At 33.1% G+C, this 22,242-nt stretch overlaps 2 protein-coding genes and 1 pseudogene across 6 annotated transcripts; 2 read left to right on the plus strand and 1 right to left on the minus strand.

Moving 5' to 3' along the window:
- LOC109045640 overlaps positions 1–22,242 on the plus strand; it is a 638,390-nt pseudogene that overhangs the window by 370,266 nt on the left and 245,882 nt on the right.
- Positions 1,281–4,623, plus strand: ucmab (upper zone of growth plate and cartilage matrix associated b). The gene is made up of 5 exons (XM_019068191.2): positions 1,281–1,430; positions 1,571–1,627; positions 1,706–1,801; positions 2,904–3,002; positions 4,144–4,623. Exons 1-5 carry the CDS (start codon positions 1,373–1,375, stop codon positions 4,239–4,241), a joined length of 408 nt encoding a protein of 135 aa, XP_018923736.1. The 5' UTR covers positions 1,281–1,372; the 3' UTR covers positions 4,242–4,623.
- On the minus strand, positions 4,622–22,159 carry LOC109050899 (calcium/calmodulin-dependent protein kinase type 1D-like). Of its 5 annotated transcripts, XM_042752698.1 has the most exons (13): positions 22,034–22,159; positions 21,336–21,490; positions 12,563–12,694; positions 12,221–12,418; positions 11,885–11,959; positions 10,037–10,175; positions 9,700–9,829; positions 8,518–8,593; positions 8,285–8,397; positions 7,598–7,676; positions 6,328–6,415; positions 6,070–6,220; positions 4,622–5,928 (listed from the first exon to the last, which is right to left on the minus strand). In XM_042752698.1, the coding sequence occupies exons 2-13, from the start codon at positions 21,428–21,430 to the stop codon at positions 5,834–5,836; spliced, it is 1,371 nt and encodes a 456-aa protein (XP_042608632.1). In that variant the 5' UTR covers positions 21,431–21,490; positions 22,034–22,159; the 3' UTR covers positions 4,622–5,833. The 5 variants fall into 5 exon arrangements, with proteins under 5 accessions (XP_042608632.1, XP_042608631.1, XP_042608633.1 ...); XM_042752697.1 differs by lacking the exon at positions 22,034–22,159 and having other exon boundaries at positions 21,336–21,969; XM_042752699.1 differs by lacking the exon at positions 22,034–22,159 and having other exon boundaries at positions 4,622–5,957; positions 21,336–21,967.

Genomic DNA, 22,242 nt, shown 5'->3' on the forward strand with positions numbered 1-22,242 from the left:
TTACAACTTGCAATGACAAGGTAATGCCTAAAACAACAACAACAAAAGCCCTGGAATACGTTTTTGCTTTTATACAATTATAAGCTTCACATTTCTGCATTTACACCCTACAAATATTGGCCTCATTCACTTCTATTCAAGGTATCTCGCACTGTAAGGTTGTAAATAGATGTTTTGTAAATAAAACAATTTCAATATCCACACGATGTAAAAGAAATATGTGTTAACATGATTTGTTTTTGTGAAAAATCACTTGCTAACCATTTCTAGGTAAACTTTTAGACAATTTTACAATTATGTTTCCACATAATGCCTAAATCCCTAAATTTACTAAAAATTACAACTTTATGAATAATACGTTTTAACAGAAGAATTAATGTAAGCACTTTTTTTTAAATGATAAATTTCATATTTCTGCATGTAAACCTTCCAAAAAAAAAAAAAAACATTGTAAGTGCACACCTTACTGCAATTTATTTATTTTATTTTTTGTAAAGAAAAAAATATTATTATTTTTATTATTATTATGCCAATTAGGATCATGCAAATAATGTTGACATGATTTTAATTTGAAAACTACATACTAACCTTTTCTGTGTAAAGTTTTAAACTATTTTACAACTTTTTAAGTAAGTGCCCCAGCATAACCTTTTTTTGTGAAGGAAGCAATGTATTCTAAAAAAGAAAAAAATATTAAATTATAAAAAAATTCTAATCAACATTATGCCACAAAATGCCATTATCTTGCATATTTTGGTAACACTTTACAATAAGGTTTATTAGTTTATATTAATTACTGCATTAACTAACATTAACGAGCAATGAGCAATACATTTGTTACAGTTTTTATTCATCCTGGTTAACGTTAATTAATTAATAAAAAAAACACAACTGTTTATTTTTAGTTCATGTTAGATTAAGTCCATTAATTGTTGTAATTAATATGAACTGAGCTAAATAAATGCATTACAAAGTATTTTTACATATTAACTAATGTAGTTAACCAATGTTAACAAATGGAACCTTATTGTAAAGTGTTAAACCCTAATAGAGTGTTATTAATTAATTGTTGTTGAAGTATTTTCAGTAAAATGTCATTAGGTCATAAAAAACAAAACAAAAAAATCACTGCACCCTTCCCATATCATATGATCATTTCTAGAGGGGTGATACAGAGGTGGTTGATTGCTGCCTTTTTTTTATTCCGGTGCCACCAGCAGCAAAAGAGAAACATTCCCAAGACTCCTCCCCTCCTTCAACCTCCTGGACAAATTCCCTTCACTGCTCTGACGCCCACATACCCAATCTCAGGCAGGACGTCCCTGAGAACAACAGCCTCTTTTATTTTGCTCTTGCTCAGCTAAATCTAAAAATGTCCTGGTCTCAACCTCTTCTTCTCACCTGTCTCGTTGTTTTGTCCGTCATCACCTGTGAGTAACCGGACTGTGGTTTACTGTACTGACCAAGGGAAGTGTTGATTTACCAATGTGGGGAACCACAGGTCTAACAGTCCCTGGACAGGGTGGCGAAATCTTTTGGACTTACCTCAACCGTGTTTCCTCTGTTACAGTGTTCCAAGTAGCTGACAGCGCCGCTGTGTCAGATAAGAAGGCAGCCAGTCCTCAAGGTGACCAAAACTTCACAATGTTGCTGTAGATCTTTCTCAAGAGTTCTTCCCCCTCATCAATGTTCTTCTTCACTGAAGGTGCACTGAGGAAGGTCTTCATGCCAGAGGCAGATGCCTCCAGCTTCTTCAAACGCCGAGGCAAGAGGGCTGTGAAAACTCAAGATGAGATAAACGGTGAGGCTATTTGTGCTTGAGTAAAAACTCCATTCAAGTGCAACCCTTTGAGCAACTGTCAACTACAATGGACAATCCAGAACATTTGATTTAGACAGAATAACTGAGTACAACTGGGTATTTTATATTAATAATAAAAAATTAAAATGTATATATAGAAACACTACAAAGCATTCAAATGTTTACCTTCAGATTTTGATCACTTGTTTTATTCAGCAAGGATGCATTCAACTGACCTAAAGTTACCACAAACCATTGAGAAAAAAAAAAGTCACAATTTGAAGTCTTGCAAAATAATTTTTCATCGATCACATCACTTTTGTGGCTTCTAGTACTTTTTGGTCAGGCATGCTAGTGTAAAACGGTAAGAAAGAGCCTTTTTAGTAGCGGCTAGCACTGACCAAACAGGTGCTGTTTTTTGAGCCAGCTGAGGAATGTAAGGAACCACAGGACAGGCTGGAGAAACCAGCCTTCAGTCTTCAGCTCCTGACAGTGATGGAGGAGGGGCTTTGCTGCTGCGGCTTCGACCTGGACTGAGATTGTTAGTTTATGGATATGGGCTGACCAGAAATTATATTTGACTCACCTGGGAGAAATTGTGACTATGTATTCAAATGGTGAGGTGAAGATCAGGACAAGAGGACTTTCTTTTGTGTGGAACATCCCAAGTGGAATCATAAATAGCTCCTTTTGGACTTAAAATTAAATAAAATTCATTAGTATGCAGCTTTGGTGTTTTATAATTCACTGCTGCTGTCACAGCAAATCAGGTAATCCTATTATGTAATACAAACAGTGATGTAATAACAAACGGCCTTTCTTTATGAATACTATTTAGCACAGTATTAACTGAAAAGTGGAACTTTTAGCACAGTATTAACTGAAAAGTGTGAATTGAGAGTAATTTTATTTTTTATTTTGAGTAGTGATATTATAATGCGTTTTGTTATACAAAAAACAAAAAAACTGGTCTGCTTACTATGCTAAAAGTTCTTCTGAATCATTTGTGAACGTTTTCATACCTTGGTTCGTGTTGTTTGAACCTATTTCTGTTTTTATTTCCTTCTTTGTTTCTTCCTTTCACATTTTGCTGTCTTTTTAGCTGAACAGAGACAGAGGCTGGCCGCAGATGAGAGAAGGAGGGAGTATCATGAGGAACAGAGGAATGAGTTTGAGAGTCACGCTGAAGAGGAGCATGACGGTGAGAACTCAAATCACTCACCTGGCGGCCGTATTGGCTCAGACAGCTTAAGTAGTGTTCTGAGATCATTCAACACAAGTCACTCAAGCAAACAGGATTATGCATGACCTTAGCCGAACCTTGTAGTTCTTATTTAAATAAATAAATAAATAAATAAATAAGATCACCGCTCTCGAGACTCTAAAAGTTTGAAAATTACAGTGTTCATTTCAAGGTGTATGTATGTAGTTCTTATTTAAATAAATAAATAAATAAATATATATATGATATAATATATAATCTTTATTATGTTATATTTATGTGTGTGTGTTATACATGTATTGTATATTATTATATATATATATATATATCATATCTAATATTATATATATATATATATATATATATATTATAGATTTCAAGGTGTATGTAATAGAAGATATATATACATACACGTGTGAAACATTTCATTATATATTTGAATATTTTGGGATAGAATGATTTGTTTCATATTGTCAGATTTTATTTCAAGGTGCATTTAATTTTGTATTTCATAAGGTTTTTAATTTTAAGGCATATATAATTTCTGATGGTTTTTCATGTATTTAATAAATACCTTTATTTCACACCTTATTTACTTTATTTACTTATGCTTACATTTTATTGTTTATTTATTAATTGCAACATTCCATGCCGTATTTCTTAATTTATTTATTTTTTTAAATGATACAAATAATGGTTAGTTTAATTCTTAAAATCTGTCATTATTTACTGTAATATTGTTTTAATATCTTGCATATACTTTTCAAAACAGGCCCTACTGAAAAAAAAAAAAAAAAAAAAACCACTACGCCTATATAATACAATAAATGCCATTGCTATGTGAAAGAAATTGCCTGATATATAAATATATGGAATTTATCATTTGTGACAATACAAAACTAATAACATGTAATAAAGCTATATTTAAATATGTATGTTTATATGTCTGTAGCCTACAGTAGCTATACATGCCAATCATGCACATGGTCATGTTAGTGCAGTATAGCATCACATATTTACACAATTACTCAAATATTATATTTGGTACAGTGAAGACCGGTGTGTAATCATCTGAAAGCACAGTTAAAGCTAAAATTCCTGCATTTTTACTCTCCTCCAGAGCAAGACGAGCGCACCAGAGAGAAGACAGAGCAGTGGAGAGAGTTTCACTACGATGGCCTCGACCCATCTTACGAGTACAACCGACACACGGTGTAAAACAGTGGATAACTACAACAGAACGGGTAGACAGCTTTACAGTAGATTTCTGTGAAGGCGTTTTGGCACAATGTCTGCAGTAAACATGCACACAATAGTGCAAAAGAACGTAGCCTTATATGTGTATTCATGCATGCAGAACGTATGTAATCCATGTATCATAGATGTACATTTATTCATATGTAGGCTTTCATAACCCTTACTGTATGACTAAACATGTTCTTTTTATGGCTAGTTCAAAATGTATTGTACATTTCGTCACACACAAGTCATTTAATGATTATTAATTCTAACTTAATTTCAAAGTAACCCGATTTTTATTCATTTTATGCTGGGATAATGTAAAGTGTTACAGCTACTTGAGGTTGAATCACAATAAGTCTGGTGTTATCTTTGTCTTTAATGAAAATTTGAAACCATACACTCACCAAAAACACTCACCACAGAACAATTCTACTAAAGAGAAAACACTGCTTACATCATTTCTGCGACCTGAATGAAAGAACCAGCACTCAGCTGCTAAATTCAGAGAGCTGGTATGAAGACCAGGATGACATGCAAGATCTAGAGCAGAAACTGTTTGAATCTCTCACGGTCGTATATCTGTGGACACATCATATCAAAACAGCTTCAGTCAAACTGGAAAACTGTGATGTTTGCATGCGTACACTGGACGATATGTGAAATCTGAGTTGTTTTCGCTTCACTGAAACACAAGATCAGCAAATACAAATGTCCGTCACTGAAGTTGGTACTTTTCATATAGATCTGTGATAAAACAAACACGTTATTGGTCAAGCGTCTATCAATCTCATCATTAGTCACAATTTAAAGAACAAAGTCATGATAACAGTTTACATTACAGTGTCTATATTACATATACTTGATAATTCCTATTAATAGTAAGTAGCAATAGCAATAAATACCTGAATTTACAATGCAACATAATCACCGGAATGTAAAGTGTGACCAAACGTCATTTTAAAAAAGCAAAGCTTACAAACAAACACCATCATTGTATACATTCGACACAAATCATTCCAGATTCTTTCACTGATTGCTGATAAAAACACTGAACTACACATTTCTGTTTGTTTATACAATATTCACATCCTTCATTCTCTCATTAATAAATGCCAGGCGCATCCAGGACTGAATTTCAAGTTTATACGTACTGGATGACATTAAACGTGGCTATTGGTTTAAAGCCTTTATTTACTACATCAACTTCTGTGAATCTCGCATCCTTTATTGTTTGGTTCTTCAAAACCGCAGCAGGTTGAAATAAAGCAGCAAAACGTTACAAGAACTCTTTACTGAACGAAAATCGTTTTATCTACACCTTCTATTAAATCTCAGAGCAGATGTTCTTCATCCCAAGGTTCGTAATCTCCATTCAACAGCCACATAAAACAGTCCCCTGAAATTCACACAGGCCACTAGTTTTGAATCAGTCTTGTTTCAGAGCACTCCAGTGGCTTTCCAGGAAAGGAGAACTGGTTTGATTGGGCGACTGTGGACAATGGAAGTTACCGGTAAATAGAAGAAAACACGACTTTCCACAAAGTGCAAGAGTCTGACAGGAAGTGATGTCATTTGGAGCCAGTGATGATGGTAGTGACCGTGGATGGCCGCGTGTGCCGCTCGGGCGTCTTCGAGGAAGAGTTTGCCTCTTGCATGGACGAACCTAGACAAAGATAACACCCTCCTCAAGTGCTGTTTGACAATACGACATAATACAACACACAGCACACCACTGCTGATGAGTAACTCAAGTTGGTCAACAAAAGTCTCGTGAGTTTCATGAAAAACGAAGGCAAAAACTTACAATCATTGTGGTGGACTGAGGAAACATCGACCGACTGACTCTTCCCTGGCATGGATGTTGGATTCTGCTTCCTGCGTTGAGAGGAATCCATACTGCTGCCGAGCTGAAGACGCCTCATATGTCTGATCACTGCGGTAGCGTTGAACGCTTGCTGTGAGAGAAGAATACAGAAGGTTAAATCACCTTTCATGCTGTTCAATGCTCAAAAATTTCTTTTTGGAGGAAGGAGGAAAAGGAGGAAAGGAAGTGGTCACTTACTCGCCATTTTGCTTTGGCAAAGTTCTTCTTCATCTGTCGGCTGACTGATTCGTGGATGTTCTTACGGAGCGCAGTATCACCAGCTATCCTGCAATCAGAGGTGAGTCAGCGGTTGGACTTCCTGTTGTATCATCTGGCATCCATAGGGAGGCAGAGTCTTGAGTATAACTGTAGATTTTTACTACAGTTTTTAGAACTGTAGTTATTTTAGTATACTATTATAGTTTCCATTTATATTTTAAATAAGTTTAATTACAGTTACATTTTCCATTTTGTTGTTTATTTTATTTTTTAATTATGGTTAATTTGTATTACTTTTTAAAAAAATGCCTATATCATTTTTATTACTTTTTGTATTTTAGTGTTAGGTTTAGTTATTTTAGTACATCAAGTTAAAATGAGAAATGTTGCCTACTTGCTAAAATAAAATAAAAATAAAATAAAAGTTATTGTTTAAGTAATAATTTGTAAAAAAAAAAAAAAAATGTTTGCTAATTTATTTATTATGATTAGTTTACCCTTATTACACCCAATTATCTATGTATGTGTGTGTTTATGTATAAATATATATATATATATTTCATGCTCACCATGGCTATATATATTTGATCTAAAATTTAACATATAAAATACCTGTTTTTATAGTATATTATATTTTAAAATGTAATTTATTTCTGTAACGCAATGCTGAATTTTCGTTAAATATCACTTTATTGTTAAGTGTGTTATGTTCCTTCAGAAATCATTCTAATACACTGATTTGTGCCTTTTCAGGATTCAGTGATGAATTGAAAGTTCAAAAGATTAGCATTTATTTGAAATACAAAGATATTGTAACATAAAAGTATTTACGGTCACTTTTGTTCAATTTAATGCCTCCTGTCTAAATAAAATGATTAACTTCTGTTAAAAATACTTTTGAACTGTGTATATCAATTCTTACATATTATATACAAAATTAGGCCTATTTTATACCTTTTTTTTGTATTTGTTTTTTACATTTTTGACCTTCCCAGTTCTCATTATTGTAATGCATATGAATACCTATTATTTATAACATAACGTAACGTAACCTAACATAATAGGATTATATTATAAAATTCAGGATGATTGGACCATTATTTCCCATTGATTTCAATGTCCTAATTTACCTTATGCTTAATGCTATTGACAGCAACTAAAAGCTTAAACCAGCAGCAACTAATATAACCCCAGGGTTTTTCATGAGAAAGGATGTAAACCCAATGCGTCTATATTTCTGGTCGCTCACCACGGATGCCGAAGAGCCTCTTCACAAGTCAACCTCTTTTCTGGATCTTTCTGCATCAGGTTCCTAATGAAGTCTTTAGCTATGAAACAACACAAATGGGAAAATAAAGAAACCTGAATCAGTTACACAAGGGCGCAGTTCTAATTGTGAAAAAATGACACCCTCCTACACTTCCCCAGACACCAGGGAACAGCTTGTGGTGTGGGTGTCGAGTTGTTATTTTCAAACGATGCCGAATGGCCTAGCGCCATATAATGCTTTTCAACTGCTGATTTATATCTGGCTGTTACTTTCGAAAAACCCTTATTAAAGTGTTGCTCATGAGATAATAAAGTCGTGACTGTCAGTAACAAGTAAACACAAGAAAGCCAAGTCATACTTAATGATGGCATTTAAGTGAGTAGAAGAGACAATAAGAGGTGAAGAAGGGTGTCATTTTCTCCAATACTGAAGCTGATATGAATAAATGTAAAAGTCTATCTCATTTAAGGGTCAGAATCTAAAACTAAACAGTCCCACTGACTTCCATAGTATGATCAAAAATACCATGGAAGTCTATGGGACCCACTGAGTCTCCAACGTTCTCCAAAATATCTTCTTTTGTGGTCTGGAATGACATGAGGTTGAGTAAATGAGGTCTGTTTAATATATGATTCATTTCACAGTGATTTCCAATTCTATACACACCTGAATCAGAAATATCGTCCCAATACGGGGAATCAAACTCGTATTCTGCCCTCAGTATTTGCTCAAACAGTTTGGAGTCATTCTCATCATAAAACGGAGGGTATCCACACAACCTGAGGAGGTCGAGGATTCAAAAGTGGTCAAGATTTTAAACTTCTTTTCAAAATAATGACTGTAAAAATGGTTAGGAAAGCAGCCAAGTGTGTTTCATATTGGGTTAAAAAAACACTCACAAGATGTAAGCGATCACTCCTATAGACCAGCAGTCCACAGCTTTGCTGTAAGGTTTCTGTGCTAATACCTCTGGAGCTGAAGTAATCAAAGACAGAGAAAACAAATGAAATGATGCATTTACTAAAGTGTAGGGATAACTGACCCCAAAACAAATTGAATCATCATTTTGATCAGCTCATGTCTATGAAGCTTTTTTTCTGTCATGTAATAAAAAAAGATAATTGAAATTTTTTATCTCACAATTCTCAACAACAACAACAAAAGTCAGAATTACAAGATAGAAACTCGCAATTGTGAAACAAAATGACTTAATTGTGAGATTTAATATTAATATAATATTAATATTAATTAATATAATATAACTTTTGTTATAAAATAATATTTAATATAATTTGTTTGTTTTTTGTTAGTTTTTGGAAAAAAATTAGCTTCTTAACCACTTTTTTGTGCTTTTTTGGATTTGACAGACAAGTACACATCATCACTTAATATTACACAATTTACACAGAAATTGTAAAATATTTTATATTTGTGTTTCACCAAAAACATAATTAAATATGGAAACAAAAATATATATATTTGAAACACCAAATTTTTATATTTGCATTAACTATTCCTTTAAAGAGCATTTCCGAATCCTGAAAATTAAAATATATATAAATCTTTTAAGTTTTTAGTGCTAGTGGTTTTTTGGTTAAAAAAAAAAAGTGTCATAATACTAACATACCAAATGATTAAAATATATATATATATTTGCCTTTACAATACAATGACAAATACTTTAAAAACACAGGTGGTAAAGAGAAATGACACTAAATTGATGCAATATTTATTAATATAACCCTTATGTACATAACTGATCAGAAAACTTATATCAGACATAGTTATTTCAGTGATCAATCATCAAATGTGAGCAGTCACAGAGAACTCTAGGAATGTCAGTTTATGGTTTTTCAGTGTACGGTTACAGTATAAGATGACTTGTTCTTTTTCACTTTTTAAAAAACTCTTTATTTAACAGTATTGTACTGTAACAGTATAGATCTATTCATTTTTCACCATATAAAGAAACTTACCGTTAACCAATTAGCAGTTTTCTACCAATAAAATGACAATCATTTTATTAAATTTTCAGATTGGGTGCAGAATAACACTGATATTTAGTGGATTGACAGCCCTACCCACATATCCAGGCGTCCCACAGGCTGTGGACATGATGTCATTGGCTGCGCCCTCCATCTTGGACAGCCCGAAATCACTTATCATAATCTTGGATTCTTCATGTGGGTTATAATAGAGCAGATTCTCTGGCTGTCAGGGGATGAGAGAGAAGGTGATAAGGTTAAAAAGTCACAGGGAGTTGTTTTACACCGTACGTCTTGTATCCACTGAAGTGGAAGAGAGTGATCGTAGTGCGGTGACCTTTCATGTCTCATGTTCCAGCTTCCTATATACTATACAGTGAAAGTATATTGATTTGTGTTGGTGTGAAGGAAATCAGTCAAGGGAAATCATCACCTTCAGGTCTCGGTGGACTATCCCCAGTGAATGCAGGTAGTTAACTGCATCCACAACCTGCTTGATTAAAGCGCTGGCATCCTGCTCCGTGTAGAAACCCCTCTCTACGATACGATCAAACAACTCCCCACCTGACACACTGAAAAATAAAAGAAATCTGTTTTTAAACAAATTTTTTTTTTTTTTTTAAATAAAATATAATAGTTAGTTATAAAAGTCAAAATTACATGCAGGAAATATATAGTACTGATTATTGTCACTAAAATGTAATGTATCCTGGATGAATAAAAGGTTTCATTTCTTACACAAAAAATAAACGGCACCCAAACTTCTGAACAGTATGTGTCTTCTACTTCATTATAGCTTTTTTATTCACTTTGTAAAATAAAATAAATAAATAAAATCATTAAAATCATAAAAAAAAAAAAAAAATGAAATGAAAAAAATAAAAAATAAAAGAGTGGTTAAAATAAATGCATTAATATGTTGTTGCTAGGGATTTCTGGGTGGTTGTTAGGTATTTGTTTATTGGACCAAGTCAGAATATAGCAAATTTGATTGTTCAGAAAAGTAATAGCACACCTTCAGTCAATAAGCAGCATGAAAAACAAAACAAAACAAAACAAAACCAAAACAAAAAACCCCCAAAGAGCAAACCAAACCAAAACACAGGAGAGCACAACCCCAAAACAATCCCTCCACCCCCCCCTCAAAAAAACTAATTTATAAATAAATAAATAATAAATAAATAAAATAAAATAAAATAAAATAAAATAAAATATAAAAAATAAAATAAAATAAAATAAAATAAAATAAAATAAAATAAAATAAAATAAAATTACATGAATTAATATGTGGTTGTTTGGGATTTATGGGTGGTTAAGTATTTGTTTACTGGGCAAAAAAAAAAAAAAAAAAAAAAAAAAAAAAAAATACAGCACAAAAAAAATTAAATAATAATAATAATAATAATAATAATAATAATAATAATCATAATAATAATAATAATAATAAAATAAAACCCATAATTCAGATGATTCAATTCAACAAGTTGTAAACCATAAAATAAAAATAAAATAATAAAATTAAATAGAATTAAATTAAAAAATTAATAAATTTTTAAAGTTAAATTACATGCATTAATATGTGGTTGCTTGGGATTTATGGGTGGTTATATATTTGTTTACTCAGCCAAGTCAGAACGTGGCAAATTTGAGTGTTTAGAAAAGTAATAGCACACGTCAAGTCAACAAGCAACATGAAAAACAAAAAGCAAAGCAAAGCAAAAAAAAAAAAAAAAAAAAAAAAAAAAAAAAAAAAAAAAAGGAAAAAGAAACAAAAAAATCAAAGGGAAAACACACACACACACTCACAAAAAAAATACAGCAAAACAAATAAAACTCAATTCGGATAATTAAATTCAACAAGCAGCAAACCATAAATAAAATAATAAACCCTATATGTAAATTTGGCTTCAAAAACAAAAAAATGTTTCTCATGTCAACCTATAGATTATGGATGGAGAACATCAGTTGTTCGTATCAATAAAATGATTTCAAACAACAGCAGCAGGCTTGTGCATGAATCAAAAATAAGAATTGGCTCCCTTTCAAGTCATGAGTTGGACTCCCCACAGGACGTTGAATAGGAATGTGAATTGAAATGACAGGAAGAAGAATATCCTGGACTGCAATTCAAAGAAATTCAAAGGTCACACATTAAGAGCAGATTACTTTTTAAGTGTTTCCATCTTTCCATCTTGCAAACCTGCTTCACATCGTTTGGCTCCCTTTCAAAGACTCTGCAGATTTAAAGCATTAATTGAAGTAGCAAACCGATTCTACTCACAGTTGCATAATAAGATACAAATGAGTGGGGCTCTCGTAAATGTCTTCCAGTGCCACAATGTTCTCATGCTTGATCCTGAAAAGAACAGATGAAATATTTGATCAATTACAGCAAACCAGAGCCGCACATGAGTGGATTATGAAGGCTTTGTTATGGATGGCAGAAGTTCGTTCCCGTACACCACAGCATACCTTCTGGTCTGGTACGTTGAGATATTTTATTCATGCAGATGATGAAAACAAAAGAAATCCCCAAATGTAACTCGCTAAACAAAGATTCTATCATTCTGACCACTGCATCTCCAATCCAGCTGCAAGCTGCAGCGTTTTTACTCACCAAAGTTTTACCATGACAACCGCGGACCTGCGCTCGGCCTCAACGTGCGCTGAATAGAGAGGTCTGCGGCGGAGGCCACATGAATCATTTGTACGGCCTTTAAAATGCTTCCGACGCTTTTGACAGGGACAGGTAGGAGTCAGTAAAGGTAGGAGGCTGTGAGGGGCGTGTCGTAAAGGCTGAGTCATCTCTCTCGCTCTGTGGAGAAAAGCTCAAACTCCCACTAACAGCTTCCTTTGAACTTTAGTGTTTCTGTCTGTAGCTGAGGAACTTGTGTAAAGCATGTAATGGGTGTTGGGTTTGTTATTTTAAGCCTTTTCTGGGAGCTTTTAGAATACTTACTTCCTCAGCACTGCAATCTCGTTTTCTATTCCGCTCTCTTTTCCTCTTAGTGCTTTTTTTGGAATGCATTTCACGGCGTACATCTCTCCCGTGGCCTTCTCTTGGGCCAGGACCACCTCAGAAAACGCCCCACTGTAAAAAAGCATGAAAGAAAGGCTAAGTGTAACATAGTGGTTGGAGATTTTTTTGAATACAGAAAAAGGACAGAGACAAAGTAAGGTGCTTGCAAGGTAAGCAGCATATAGTAGGGTGTAATAGTTGTGAATCAACAATGAAAACTGAATAATAATATTAAGTAAAAAAATAAATAAATGAGTAGTGCTTTAGATGACCAGAATAAAATGGAACAAAATAAAATAAAACATAAAATAATCATAAAATTAAACGTACAATAAAACAAGACAGCATAAAATAAAATAAAATAAAATAAAATAAAATTAAATTAAATTAAAATATAATAAATTAAAATGAAGTTGTGTGGAATAAGAAGCGAGGTGATTTGGTGCAGAAGCGAAGTAAATAAATAAATAAATAAACTAGTGATTTAGACAGCCTACAAAAGGGAAAATAAAAATAAATAATAAAAAATGCTTTAGAAAGCCTACAAAGAGGCACCAGCATAAAAAAAAAAAACGTTTTTAGACAGCCTACAAAGGGACAGAACCAAAATAAAATAAAATAAAATAAAATAAAATAAAATAAAATAAAATAAAATAAAATAGCGGTGCTTCAGACAGCCTACAAAGGGGCAGAAGCATACAACTAAATAAAAGAAAAAACAATAGACAGCCAGACGGACAGTAACATAAAAATAAAATAAAAAATACTGCACAATCATTTGATTTCACCAATTTATGAGCATTTCAAATACTAAGGACCCACTTCAAATGTCTGTACTTCTTCAAATATTTGTTTAAACCTGTACGCACACATTCATGTCTGCTGTGATTCTGTAGGGATGTTGTATCATATGCACTATGTGTAATCAGTTGGCCACTGTGGCTTGCAGTTAAGCCTTTATTGGTCACTGAAAATCCACTCTAATCCCTCGGCACACACACAGTCATTTACAAACACTAACACGAGCACTCGCCGCAATCCGGAAAGCTTGGAACAAAAGGCCGTATTTCAGTCAAAAGGTTTCCTGAACCGTTTACCAAATATAGGGCTTGGTGCTTTGCCAAAATGAAGCATTTGTCATCTGTTTCTTAAACTGTAAAATTCAACTCTCATCTGCGATTGAAACGTAAGCCCTTCAGGAGGCTAGAAATGTAGTGACTCATTGGCTGAGCGCCCAGCAGGTTGAGTACTTTGTAAGCTATGTGTTCATATAAGCGTGTGAGATTGCAGTGGGCGCAGCGTTCATCTCTGCAAAGGATTAAACTAGAAGAAAAACAACAGCGTGTGGTTGGATAGAGTGCATTAAACATCAGATTTAACACATATGTAATTCAGACACCTTTCACAGGTCAACGTGAGCTGTGTTTTCCAGTGCAAAAACGGTGCTGGGGTGTTATGGATGGTTGCCAGGAAGTTGCTAGGCGGTTGTTAAGATGTTTAGAGTGGTATGCATTGCTATGCGGTTGCTAGAGAGTTGCTAAGGGACTGTTTATTGGGCCAAGTCAGAATATAGTAAATATGATTGTTTAGAAAGTAATAGCACACCTCGTCAACAAGCAGCATGAAAAAATAAAATAAAATAAAATAAAATAAAACATAGCAAGTTTGTTTGTTTGGAAAGCAATAGCATACCTCAAGCAACTAGCAACTAGCAACACGCACACAAATCTTTATTTGGAAGGATGTAGAATTAATCAAGCAACTAGCAAAAGCAACACAAACAAAATAAAACAAATAAATAATTAAATAAATAAGAACAAAGCAAAGCAAAGCAACTGTGATTGTTTAAATTCAAATGATTCAATTCAGCAAGAAGCAAATAATAATAAAATAAATTGAATAAAATAAAAATGGTATTGCACTGGTTGCTAGGGAGTTATGGGTAGCACACCTCAAGTCAACATTAAAATAAAATAAAATAAAATATAGCAAAGTTAAAGGGTTAGTTCACTCCAAAATGAAAATTCTGTTATTAATTACTCACCCACAATTCATTCCAAACCTGTAAGACCTTCGTTCATCTTTTGAACACAAATTAAGATATTTTTGATGAAATCTGAGAGCTCTCAGACCCTCCCATAGACAGTAATGCTACTGTAATGCTCCCAGGTCCAGAAACATACTGAGGACATCGGTAAAACGGTCTATGTGACATCAGTGGCTCAACTTCAATTTTGTGAAGAAGATTTTTTCATGCAAAGAAAACAAAAATAACAATTTATTTAACAATTCTTCTCTCCTTATTTACGTCTTCCACCATTTTGGAGAGTACCAAATAATATAATCATTGTAATCAGCGTTGTTTACGTTTGGGGGGGAAAGCACACGCATGAATGTAATCGGTGTAATCAGCGTTATTTATGCTTAAGGTAAAGTGTGCGTAGTGATACTCTCCAAAATGTCGGAGGACAGTAACTTGGGGTTGAGCCACTGATGTCACATGGACTGTTTTACCGATGTCCTTACTATGTTTCTGGACCTGGGAACATTACAGTTGCGTTGCTGTATAGGGAGGGTCAGAGAGCGCTCAGATTTCATCAAAAATATCTTCATTTGTGCTCCAATGATGAATGAAGGTCTTACGGGTTTGGAACGACATGAGGGTGAGTAATTAATGACAGAATTATTATTTTGGGGTGAACTAATTTTTTAATTGTATAGAAATTAATAGCACACCTCAAGTCAACAAACAGCACCAAAAAAACTAAACAAAAAAACACAACTAAATTAAACAAAGCAAACCAAAATACAAAACAAATAACAAACCAAACCTATAATTCAAAGCAAATAAAATAATAATAACAATAACATAAAATAAAGAGTGGTTCTGATAGGGCCCAGTCAGAACATAGCAAATTGGATTGTTTAGAAAGTAATAGCACACCTCAAGTCAACAAGCTGCACGAAAAACCAAACCAAAGAGTTGTTGTGATAGGGCTGAACGAAATGCGCACTAGTGAAAAATCTACTAAAAACCAAACCAAACCAAACCTAAAACCAGAAAAAGAAAAGAAAACAAAACTCAAAACCTCAGTTCAACAAGCATAAAACAAATAAAAAAAATCAATATCTTTCTAACTAATATATAGTACAGTGCAATAGATAGTTATTTCCATTTTTGCCATCAGTTTGATGTCAGCCAACCAACAGCAGAGGAAATCATCAAAGCCACAGGAAGTGTAAACTCAGAAACTCAGTGCCATGTGTGTCACAACTTGAGGTAAAGGCTATGAAAGCATGACTGTTAACCCACATCCACTGACCTTTATGTGCTTTGTGTTCCTTGACATGCACCTGACTGTAAAGTATATTTTGCAACAATGCTCTTCTCTGGAAAGCATGCATTTGTTTGGCTATTACACTCAACAAGGAACTAGTCTTCATATATCATGACTCTGTGGTCCATGACCTCAATGCTAATGATGAATTTCTCAAACAAATGTCAGTTTTATAACTCTGTATATAAACGTATGGGATGTGGGTGTAATCACATATTATGGGATGTGAGGGAATGTCAATTCAGAACAGAGCAGCTATTACGCGTAATTATTCAACCAAAAAAGGAGCTTTTTATCATTTCAGTAATTACATACTGAACTTGCGTGACCATGACCTCAGGTGAATTCAGGAAAACTGGCACCTCCACTTAGAAGGTAACAGGTTTAAGACGGGATTAATCTAAAATTAACGGATTAACACTACACTGATGGTATTTTCTCATTTAGAAATGCCTAAAGTGGTACAAACGGAGTTTGAACAATAGAGACTGTGTGGATGAGTGGAGATTTTGTGTAGGTTTTTGTTGACTTATTGTGTGTAGGAAAGTCTGAGCTCTTTCTGACAAGAAATAAAATGCGACCAAAGTCATACAACCAAAACAACAGGTCTCATTGTCTTTGTATAAATCCAAAACATGCTTGCATGCAGATTCCATCCCATTACAGAATATATAATACAATAGTGTTTTAGAGTGTCTAAACATCTTTATCTTACTGTAAAGCATAGCTGATATGATAAAAAAAGGCACAGATGAATAATAACTAGGTATAATTTAATTTAATATGAATAATAATACGAAGAATAAACAACTTTTCTGCCAAAGTAATCTAACTGTAAAAGGTTTACGGGTGCTATAGGAACTTGGTACATTATTATAATAAAAATACTAAATCTGCATGCTGAATTCTATGATTTCTAAGAATGTAATTTTTAACAAACATGTCTGTGAGCTGTTTTCAGTTTAGTGCATCTGGAAAATCTTGTGTAAGGCGTATTAGAGAATCTGTTATGTCATCTTCAGGATGAGAAATCCTAGCGAGATAATCCAAGTAAAACATGTTCTAGATTTATGCTTGTTCTTGGTCAAATGTAGCACACATCATTACATCAGCTTTTAACATCTACTACCAAATGTAGTTCTATTTTTATATTAGACTATATTAAATTTATAAACTACCATTCAAAAATGTGGAGTCTATGATCTTTTAAATGATTTTGAAATAAGTCTCTTGTGCTCAGCAAAGCTGCATTTATTTAATCTAAATACAGTAAAAACAGTAATATTGTAAAATATTATTGCTTTTCTAAATGACTGTTTTCTATCTGAATATATTTTAAAATGTAATTTATTCCTATAACGCAAAGCTGAATTTTCAGCATCATTACTCCAGACTTCAGTGTCATGTGATCCTTCAGAAATCACTCCGATATACTGATTTCCTGCTCAAGAAACATTTAGTATATTATTATCAATGTTGAGAACAGTTATAAATTATTTCTGTAATATTAATATTTTAGTAATAATAATATTTTTATGGAAACTGTGATAGCTGACATTTTTCTGGGATTATTTGATCAAAGGAAAGAACAAAAGAACAGCATTTATTTGAAATAGATTTTTTTGTAACAGTGTAAGATTCTTTACTGTCACTGATAAAGATAAATTAAATATGAATTTCTTTCCAAAGAAAAGAAAGAAAAAAAAACTGGTCCAAACCTTTGAACGGTAGTGCATAGTTTAAAATTTAATTTATTAAATACATAATTAATATTATTAATATATACATTTATGTTTTACAGAACAAATTTTAAGCATTTATGCATAAGCTTTTGGATCAAAAAGTGTGAAGATCATGACAAATAAATTCACTCCAGTGTGTTCAAACTTTTGGTGGTATAATTTAGGGAACTTCGTTCCTGTTCCTAAAGAGTTTTAAGCTACATCTGAAATCACATACTACTACATAGCATGCAAAATAAAATAAAAAACAACAACAATAAAAGCAGTATACCAAAAGTATAGTATGTCTGAATTCATAGCATTTGAAAAACAGTAAGTCCCAGAACACTTACTTTCTGAAGTGTGCAGTCAGGGCAGACACTTTACTATCCCATGAGCCCACGGGAGAGGATTTATGAATGACAGTGAAGCAACACAACTGATGCTGGTTGGTCACGTGATAGTAACAACATTGCAGATTTCATGCATACTACCCATATATAGAACCTACTTTTTTAATGGTCATGAAGTTCAAACTCAAACGTAGTACCTTCTAAGATGGTACGTGATTTCGGACGCACCTTAGTTTTAGCTCCAACACACCTGCTACAGATTTAAGTATAGTCCGGAAAACCTCAATTAGCTTGTTAAGCTAAACTCTGCAGGAAGTGGGTCTTCTCCAGGGGCAGATTTAAAAAAAAATTGTGTGTAATTCATGCTGTTGGTGATGACGTATGGCCATTGCATCATAATCACCATCACCTTTGAAATCAGAAGAACTCAAATGACTGGAATAATGGGGGAAAATAACATCCTCCAAGCATTAGAATGACCTTAAAAGCTCTTCTGCAATGGTGTGTGGACAACACAATAAAAAACTATTATAATCTGGACATGCAAAGAGCGAGAAACCTGGAAACTGTATAGTTTTTCCCCTCTTCTGCAGTCATATGTCAAACAGTCAGATTAGAACAATCAGCACATGGTGTGCTATTGTAAAAATGTAACGTAATACAAATCTCCATCGTGTTATAATGTCTTTTTGTGACCCAAGCATCCTCATCCGAGTACACACATTATCCTCAGATGTTTGGAAAATGCACTGAATTAAATTTTTTTTTATTAAATTAAAAAATAAAATAAAATAAATATTTGAAATAATCTGGTTTATATAGACATAAATTAAATTAACAAAATTAAATAAAAATAAATATTTTAGCTCATCTGCCTTATAAATAAATTTAATTAAATTAATAAAATAAAATAATAAAGGATATTTGAGGTATGATTTATGCCTGACCTGACCACAATTGTCTGCTTTAAACACATATTATCTTTAGATGTTTGGAAAAGGTACTGAATTGAAAATGTAAATTAAATTATAAAACTATAAATACTTATTAAAAATATACAAAAAAAAAAAATTGAGCTTATCTGCCTTATATAGACATACATTAAATGAACAAACAAAAAAATAAATAAAATAAAATAAAATAAAAAATTTAAATAAATTATTTATCGTTTATGCCTGACCTAACCACAATTGTCTGCTTTAAACACATATTATCTTTAGATGTTTGGAAAAGGCACTGGATTGAAAACTTAAATTAAATATAAAACAAAGCAAAATAAAAAGTAATAAAATAAAATAAAATATTTGGGGTATCAGTGACCTGACCAAAATATTGTGCCTTATAAATATATCTTTAAAAAGGCACTTAATTGAAAAAAATTAAATAAATAAATAAAAAATAAAATAAAATAATTAAATTAAATTAAGAACAAGAATGGTAAAAGACTATGATATAGCACAGATGCATTTGCAATCAATTCCTGATTAACCGTTTTGAAAATTATCCATAGTTCATTTTACAATGGTGCTGAACGTGTCAGCTAAAGGACTAACACAGTTTATAGGACAAGTAAAAAAAAAAAAAAAAAAAAAAAAAAAGAATAAATAAAAACCACACAAATGGTGAAAGGGTAAAAGATGAAAAATGTTTTCTCTCTCTAAGGAACATAAAAATACCTGTCCTGTTTTTGGTCCCTGTACACCATATAAATAGACATCTCTTGGTCTATTTCAAGGAATTACTAGGGAAAACCCAGTGAACCTGTATTTCATTGCTGCTACAACAGAAGAGGAACAGTTGTTCATGACAACATAAGGCCATGTTGCCGGATGTGGGATATTAAAAGTGACAGAAGAAGGCCTGCACATTAAAACCCGCTATACCAAGTAGGTTAAGTATGGATTTAAAATGCATACATGTTATGTATTGATACAGACCACATTGCCCACACCAAAACACCTTATTATATGTCTGGTATAATATGCAGCTATGCAGTTTATATGAACAAATAAGGGAATGCTGGGATACGCTTTCACCTTAGTCACAGGGTTGACAGTTTTACAGTTCATTTAGCCATTACTAGTCTTGCGCTCAAGGTCATGAAACAAAAAGTGTTTATTAGAAGAAGAAAGCTGATATTGCTACAAACATCCAGCTGTCAGTAATCGATTTGCTTACTGTATAAATCATGGTAACATGGTTGACTGACAAACCCAACAAAATGTAAAAAAAAAAAAAAAAAGTAGGATTTTTAATAACTAGTGGGATCTTTTTTTTTCCTAAAAAATGATTACATGATATATTTATTTTAAAATGTATTGAATTACATTTCATTTGAATAATTATTTATGATGGTAACAGGGTTGACGGATAACCTGGGGACGCTTATATATATATATATATATATATATATATATATATATAGATATATATAATATATATATATATATATATATATATATATATATATATATATATATCAACCGGTCTAATAACTCAGTAAATAAGATTAGCATGTATGGAAAGTAAAGTGTTTTTTTTTATTATTTAATGTTGATATTTAAAAAAAAATCCCGTTGTTTTTTGCCAAAAAATAAAAAAAAATATAAATATCCAGTTGTCAGCAATTATTTACTGTATAAAATTGTGGCAGGATTGACTGACAAACCTTACAAAATGTAAAGAACAGCAAGAACAGTAGAGGATTTTTATGAGTTTTTTATATATATATATATATATATATATATATATATATATATATATATATATATATATATATATATTTAATTGTGATCGATTTCATGAGATAGATAGATAGATAGATTTGATTTTAGTAATTATTTATGATTGTAACAGGATTGACAGATAACCTGGGGGATGCAAAATTATTATTATTATTTTTTTTTATTTAACCTGTCTATTAACGTCTGAAAAATAATATATGCCTATAAGTAGAGTAGGCTAAATACAATAGTCTATACCAGCTTTTATTTTCAAATATGAATATATGCTATATATACATGGCCTATGCAAATGAGTGTCCTGTCGTTACACATAACGTTATATTCATGAGGGACAAAAACGCAACCTTTTCTCGAGTCACTGAGCCAGAAAAATAAGCTTTCACTTTTTAAACCATTCATAACCCAGCATATATGGGTTTGATGTGATGATAAAGTTAATTATGTCACCTGTCTGTAACATTAGAATATTCTCATGGGTCAAACTTTGAGAACGCAAACTGGAGGATATTGACTCTCCATATATTGCCGTACAATGTCAAAGCATCATTCATACTCACGTCCCGAGGATTTCCTTAAACTCAAATATCTTCCTGATGTCATCCACTTGTTTTTTCCACGATCCATTCACAGATTCCTCGCTTCCCCTGGCCATGGTGCTTCCAGGGTGAGCGCTGCCTCCGAATAACCTTCTTAACGCGGCAATCTTTCCAGCCTTACAGGAAACACAAAACACAAACGGATAAAGCCGCGAACGCGAGTATCGGTCTCTGTGACTGTGTGACGGGCTCTAAATGTTGCCCGCATTCCGTTTCATGCCGCCCGGTTACGGTACCGCCAACAGAACCAACGCACAGCGACTAATCCAGTCCCGCCTCACTGACTCACCGCGCTCGAGCTGAACCGACAGAACGCGTAACGCGCGCGCAAATGCGTGATACAGTGTTCTCGAGGTATTGCGAAGTAGGGCTGCTGTATCGCAACCGGTTGACAAATGATGCAACTGTTGCCCGGTAAATACCCGGTGAAGGCGTGTGAGGGACGACAGCAGACGGCTGAACAAACTGCGTCAGGAACGGTACACCTGCTGCATCGAGAGTAATACTGCATTCATCATTAGCCATACAAACTCTGCAAGTGAGGGATACACTTTGATAAACGGGCTTTTTAAATAAATAGTAGGCTACACACTAATACAGACAAGAATAATAAATATTTAATAATAAAAAATGTTCAAATAAGACATCACCATACTTACCTAGTTGAGTTACCACCGCACGTTTAGACAGTTGTTTTGGTTTAGACTACTACAAGTTCTCTGACACGGGCTGCTTAAATATGCAAATGATGGATTAGCTATTGAAATATACACTCATTTGCCGAACAGACGTCTGAACATTAATAAAGCTAGGTTTAAAATCCTTGTTTCATTTTGCTGACATATTAAGGTTTTTACAAAAGGGATTT

Source organism: Cyprinus carpio, chromosome B25 (assembly GCF_018340385.1).
Source record: "Cyprinus carpio isolate SPL01 chromosome B25, ASM1834038v1, whole genome shotgun sequence".
NCBI lineage: Eukaryota > Metazoa > Chordata > Actinopteri > Cypriniformes > Cyprinidae > Cyprinus > Cyprinus carpio.

What these genes read in the sequence shown, in the direction of transcription:
- ucmab (XM_019068191.2), top strand. Translation starts at nt 1,373, where the DNA reads ATGTCCTGGTCTCAACCTCTTCTTCTCACCTGTCTCGTTGTTTTGTCC. An exon ending in GAAGGCAGCCAGTCCTCAAG is followed by an intron (nt 1,628 to 1,705) that starts GTGACCAAAACT and finishes TCTTCACTGAAG; the next exon opens with GTGCACTGAGGAAGGTCTTC. An exon ending in AACTCAAGATGAGATAAACG is followed by an intron (nt 1,802 to 2,903) that starts GTGAGGCTATTT and finishes CTGTCTTTTTAG; the next exon opens with CTGAACAGAGACAGAGGCTG.
- LOC109050899 (XM_042752698.1), bottom strand. Translation starts at nt 21,430, where the DNA reads ATGGCCAGGGGAAGCGAGGAATCTGTGAATGGATCGTGGAAAAAACAA. An exon ending in GAGATTGCAGTGCTGAGGAA is followed by an intron (nt 12,419 to 12,562) that starts GTAAGTATTCTA and finishes TTTTCTCCACAG; the next exon opens with AGCGAGAGAGATGACTCAGC. An exon ending in GTTGTCATGGTAAAACTTTG is followed by an intron (nt 11,960 to 12,220) that starts GTGAGTAAAAAC and finishes TGTTCTTTTCAG; the next exon opens with GATCAAGCATGAGAACATTG.